The sequence below is a fragment of the Zeus faber genome (assembly GCF_960531495.2).
Source record: "Zeus faber genome assembly, chromosome: 15".
In the NCBI taxonomy this organism is placed as follows: Eukaryota; Metazoa; Chordata; class Actinopteri; order Zeiformes; family Zeidae; genus Zeus; species Zeus faber.
Window position 1 is genome coordinate 8,492,802 of NC_137194.1, and position 5,859 is coordinate 8,498,660.

Genomic DNA, 5,859 nt, shown 5'->3' on the forward strand with positions numbered 1-5,859 from the left:
GACGTATGAATTCAGTGAATTCAACTTCTATTTTAGTTTTCATACACTGTCTTCAAATAGCCTATCAGCAAGTGGTTTATCAATTGCATGTAAATACCGATTCGTGATCAATACATTCTGAAAAAATGCATTGTTGGTGTGTGTGTGTGTGCGTATAGTAACAATGAACTCAATTTATGTTAACAGCTAAATTAGATTACATAGAGAGTGCACAGAATAGGGGTAGGAGAAAAAACGTGTTTACTTCCTCCTGTTCCTTTACACACATGAAATTGCCGAATATTCTCTCTCTCTCTCTTTTTTTCATTTCCAATTTTCATCCAGTTATTTATTGTGCGTAGTATCTACTTGTTTGTTAAATTTCCGAAAATTAAAATAAAAAATAAAAAAAAAGGGGGGGGGGGGGGGGGGGGTCAATCAATCAATCACAAAAAAAGAAATGAAATGAAATAAAATGGAGCGGGGGTTCGGGGGATGGATTTTACGCTTCTGGGAGATCCAGCTCTTTGCAGACGGTCCCTTGGAGCGGCCGCTCAGTCAAATACAACATCAGCGCTCGAATGACAACGCAGTCGCCCGGTGCCGCGCAACGTTTATTTAAATGTAACGCAGCGATCGGAGCTGGAGAATACTCCCTCGCGGATTGACCGAGACATGCTTCGTGGCCGCCGCTGAAAAATACAAGCAAGAGGGAGTAATGAAGAGGTGACCGGGAATTGTGGGCGTCCGTTCAGCTGAGGCAAGTGTGTGATAACAGGTTGGGAAGGATTTTGGGGGCTTTTACTTTGAAATGCCAAGTTTGATCACAACGTTAGACATAGGAACACGTTGATTAATCTTAGATAAATTGCTGTATAAATGGCCATATTCCTCCTGAAACTATAGGATGTAATAAGGTATTTATCTGACTCTGACTTGAATGTGATATTGTTTTTTTAAGTGTATACTCACTTACAGACATATAGATTATTGTAGTATATTTGGACGGAATACAATGTTTCAGTATTGTCATGTTATCACATGTTTTTGTTTCTGTATTCCTGAATCACGCATGGGCAAATTTAAATTCTGACGTCGAGTATCGGCTGTAGGAAATGATGGAATAGCAGAGGTCCTCACCATCCACCTGTCAAACTTGGTGTTTAATTATATAAATGATATTGTATTTGACCATTAAAGTCCCATTTTATATGGAAAAATGTGTGACCTGGCCAATATGGGAAGTGGTGATAGATAATGGTTCTAGATGACTATTTTCTACCCTACGTGTGTTTATTTGGATAAATTGAAGAAAAGTAAATGGGGTGCCCATGAAAATACGCACGGCTCTTCCAGTTTTCAGCATTCTGAGTTGATCAGCATGGTCCCCCTTTCACCCCGTCAAAAGCAAGCATGCTATCAAATTTAGATCGTGTCTCTGAACAGGGACTGTTTCTATGTGTGAAAAGCGAAGCGCCCACACACACACACACACAAATCTGTGGCTAATCGTGGGCCAGTAAAGCATCTTTGTCGTGGGTGTTGACCCCGGCTGTGTTGTTTTGTCTTTGTGTGAATGAGCAGCCGCGGTGGAGCTGATGGTTAATGAGAGGCTGCCACCATGCCCCCAGGGAAGTATGGGATGCAGGAGGAACTGGAGAAGGCCGGGGACCAGGAGGTCATGATAGACTTCCTGCTGCCCACTGGGATCTTCCTCAAATTCCCGGTGTCTCGCAATGACACAATAAAGAACATCAAAAAAGTAGGTCTCCACCCGCTGTGTTTTCCTGTCGCTGCTGCGGGTGGGAGGAGAGAGATCCATCCGGAGCATCATGTTGGGCGGGTTAGCGTTCGTCACTAATATTGGAACATTATATTTCTTACACTGAATATTTTCTAATTAAGTCAATGCGGCACAGTACTGACAAATGGATTCCCCCTCCGCCGGCGAAATGTGATTGCCGCTTGCAATTGTCCCGCATAACGTGCGTAATACGCTTTTAAACAAATTGGCCGAAGGAATATTTCATTCCAACATTAGTCGAATTAAAACGCACCCTTGATGTTTACTCGCTTGTGTTTTTTAAATGTTCCAGGAGGTGAAAACAGGCCAGCCTCTCCCCCTTAATGTACACGGCCTGTCCTCCACCGAAGCAGATCTGCTGCTCGAGCCGTTGGATGTGCCAGTTTCTATGCCAACAATCTTGCCACTTCAGTCTGTTTGATTTAGCTGGGATTAAGTGATGATATTCCGGGCCGTTAAGAGATGGCGCGTCTTCCATATTGGTGTAGTTGTCGAGCATTTGAAGGATTTAAATGGTAAAATTCCCTGTTGTGTGTTTGACAAACCTATTGTCGCCTCAGTCGTCAGTCACTCGGTGGAATCAGTTGTACAAATAGGGGTGTTAACAGGCATGTTCGAATTGCTTCGCTGTCCTATATGTTGGAAAATCGATATGATTTCAATTTGAGCGCACTATCGTCCCCCAAAGATGTTTTATTTATTTATTTATCTTTAAAAAATAATAAAAAATAAAATTTGCATCCCAAATGTACCGAATTGAATGTGACGCGAACGTATGAGTCCCCGCGTCACCGCAGCCGAACGCATCTTTTCCAGCTGGTATGGAGGAATGCCAGCAGCGAGCCGCTCTTCGGCGCGCTGAGAGACCCCGACGCCTACGTCTTCACCTGCATCAACCAGACGGCGGAGCGCGAGGAGCTGGAGGAAGAGTCCCGGCGCTTCAGCGACGTGCGGCCCTTCATGTCCGTGCTCCGGCTGGTGGCCCGGGAAGGTGACCGCGTGGAGAAGTTCACCAACACCCAGATCAGCCTCCTGATCGGGAAAGGTCCGGAGAGTAGAGCGGCTTGGGTGATGATGATGATGATGCTGCTGCTGCTGCTGCTGCTGCTGCTGCAGGTCGGTCGGTGTCGTTTTTCTGAACATTCCTGTGGTTTTGCTCAGGTCTGCATGAGTTCGAGGCCCAGAAGAACCACGAGGTGAACGAGTTCCGGACCAGGATGCGGCTGTTTTGCGAGGAGAAGGCCCTGGAGCGCCATATGCTGCCGTGGAGCCAGTGGATGGAGTACAGCTTCCCGTGCGACCTGGAGCCGGGGAGGAGCACGTCGAAAGACTCCAAGAAGATCTTCATCAACGTCAAGTTTGAGGCTTGCGACGTGAGTCCGTGGTTTCTCGAACTCACAAACTCCATCAATTCATATTCATATCTTTTTATTTTTTATTATTATTTTTTTTTTCCTCCTCATTTCTCGGTTTGGCGGAGTGACAACGCAAACAAATCGTCGCTTCTTCCCCGCTCGGACGCTTGGAGCCCGGAGCTTCCCGTCCCACAGCGCCGCCTTCAAACCGTGGTTCCGCGGCGTTGAAAACGCAACGCCGAAACACTTATGAATGACTTTTTGGCTTTGCCCGCTCAGGAGAGCTTCATGCTGCAGCAGGACCTCCAGGACACCCCGATGGCCTTAATGCGAAACGCCCTCAAAAAGAAGGCCACCGTGTTCCGCTGCATCCGACAGGAGCCCGAGGACTACACCCTCCAGGTCAGCGGGACCTGGGACTTCATCTTCGGAAAACACCCCCTGTGCCAGTTCAAAGTGAGTCTCGTCGCTTTTGAAACAACGTGATTTTTCGGTGGAAATAACGCAGTGCATGTTATTTTACTGACCCCTGTGAACTGTTTGGCTTGCCTTTTTTTTTTTAAACTGTTTTTGTATCATGTTCTGTATTCTGTGCCCGGTCTCAGCCCAGAGTGAGTGGTTTTTATTGCAACTGAAGTAAAAAGCCTCGGCTGTCAGATGTGGAGTGGGGTTATTCAAGGTTTAGGTGGCAGGGGGACTCCACTGTTGATTCTGAAACTCCAGCTACACTGTACCAGCAGTGGGTGACTCATATCTGTCCAGCAGCCCTGTTAGGAGGGAACTGCATCCAGCCACACATAATGAGATTTGGGCTGCATTAACCTACAGCGAACCAACAGCCTCCAGAAAGTCTGAGCAGAGCGAAGGGCTGGACGACCAAATGGGGGGGGGGGGATGGATAATGATAATAATAAATAAATTATCCAACCAAGTCTGCCCATCTGCTTTTTTATTATTATTATTTTTTCTTCTTCTTCTTCTTTCTAGTACATCTTCTCCTGTTTGAGAGACGGCCAAAACCCCCACCTGACCATGGTCCACCGCTCGACCATCACCCAGTACCAGGAGGAGCAGGGCAGCATGTGCCGGCAGAGCTCCAAGAGCCGCGCCTCCTCCAGGCCCCCTCCGCTGCCCCTCAAGAAGGTACAGTGGGAGCTCTCCCCCCGGACGCTCTGTCGTCTTCCATTAACTGGGCCACGCTGTTCCCGCGGTACTTGTCCCCGGGGGGAGGGGGGGGGGTTGTACCTCCACCAGGCCCCGGTGGACCGCGGTGGACTTTGGAACGCCTCCGAGCGTGGCGTGAGACGGAGCGTTGATAATTGACTTTTTCTTTTTTTATTTATTTATTTATTTAATTTTTAAACTTGCATTGTGATATTGCATCTGCGTTTCGTCCGCCTTGGCGTTTCACGACATGGTGCCAATTGTTATTTGTCTGAAATGTTAGTTTTGGGAAGTTTTGGAAGGATTTTTTTTTTTTTTTTATACCCGTTGAGGCGGGGGAAAAAAATGTAGTAACTTTTATGAACTTTAACTGTGGAAAAACAATCAAAATGTAAAACCTCCCTCTGTCCTTGTGTCTTGAACAGCAGAACACCTCCTCTTTGTGGTCCATCAATGAGCCCTTCTACATTCACCTGCTTCAGGGCAACCGAGTCAATGCAGACGAGGGAATGAAGGTTGGTGCGGTCTCGTGTGGGTTTTATTGTTTTCGCTCTCTTTTTTGTTTTTTTTTGCCGCTCAATGAATTGCTGCATTTACTTGTTTACCAATACCTCAATTTCGGTTGTAGCAACAGAGGTTTTCACATGTAAATGATGGGGTCACGTGACCAAGACCTCATGTTTCCCATAATTCGTCAAGGCGGTTGGTTGGAACTTCAAAACAGGAAGTGGGGAAGGCCTATCTAGCTTTCACGTCTCATTCTGGAGCCCAAATTCTGAGAAGAAGTGTCTCTCTCTCTCTCTCTCTCTCTCTGTCTCTCTCTCTCTCTCTCTGTCTCTCTCTCTCTCTCTCTCTGTCTCTCTCTCTCTCTCTCTGTCTCTCTCTCTCTCTCTCTCGGGGGCTGGGGGCGGGTGGGCATCTGACCTATATGCCATCCACTCTTCAGCGGCGGTGCTGAACTTAATATAATTGGTAAGGATCTAATTCCTTCACAAAACCTCCTCCTGAATATCGATATCCTCGGAGGCCTCCTGTGCCCTTTTTGGGTGGCCGCTTTCCCGGTCACATCTTTGCTGTGGTTGGATGTCAGGAGAACCCAAGTGGGGGAACTCTGTTAATGTGTGGCTTTGTGTGTCGTTTATGGTTGGGTTTCATAACTAACTTTGTTAGTGTTTAGATGGGTTATTAAGTGCATTTCCGGCCCGCTGCCTCGGAGCAGATCATGACTCACTGCAATTTTGTCCTGTCACGTAATTATCAGCCACGTCTGCAGTCGCAAGGCCAAGTTTGAAACCAGGCCCTGGGGCAGAATATCCACTAATATATTTAGTTATAGTTTTCGGGGAATCTCTCATCTCCGATCTATTGCTCGTGCGATATTGAATTCTGACGCAGAACTCCATCGGTGGTGCATCATCTCTGACCGTGTGTGTGTGTGTGTGTGTGTGTGTGTGTGTGTGTGTGTGCGTCAGCTGGTGGTCCAGGCGGGTCTGTTCCACGGCAGCGAGCTGCTGTGCAAGGTGGTGACCAGCTCGGAGGTGGCCGTGTCCTCGGAGC

General features: G+C 47.3%; 1 protein-coding gene across 1 annotated transcript in view; it reads left to right on the top strand.

Moving 5' to 3' along the window:
• Positions 1–1,600: 1,600 nt before the first annotated feature.
• Positions 1,601–5,859, top strand: part of pik3cd (phosphatidylinositol-4,5-bisphosphate 3-kinase, catalytic subunit delta) — a gene marked incomplete at both ends in the record, with an annotated part of 15,336 nt that continues 11,077 nt past the window's right edge. Inside the window, 7 exons of the mRNA XM_080015891.1 lie at positions 1,601–1,741; positions 2,600–2,828; positions 2,945–3,156; positions 3,418–3,594; positions 4,126–4,281; positions 4,728–4,817; positions 5,775–5,859. The exon at positions 5,775–5,859 is cut by the window's right edge and continues 137 nt beyond it. Of these exons, the coding sequence (XP_079872017.1) occupies positions 1,601–1,741; positions 2,600–2,828; positions 2,945–3,156; positions 3,418–3,594; positions 4,126–4,281; positions 4,728–4,817; positions 5,775–5,859 (1,090 nt within the window). The remainder of the gene's footprint in view (positions 1,742–2,599; positions 2,829–2,944; positions 3,157–3,417; positions 3,595–4,125; positions 4,282–4,727; positions 4,818–5,774) is intronic.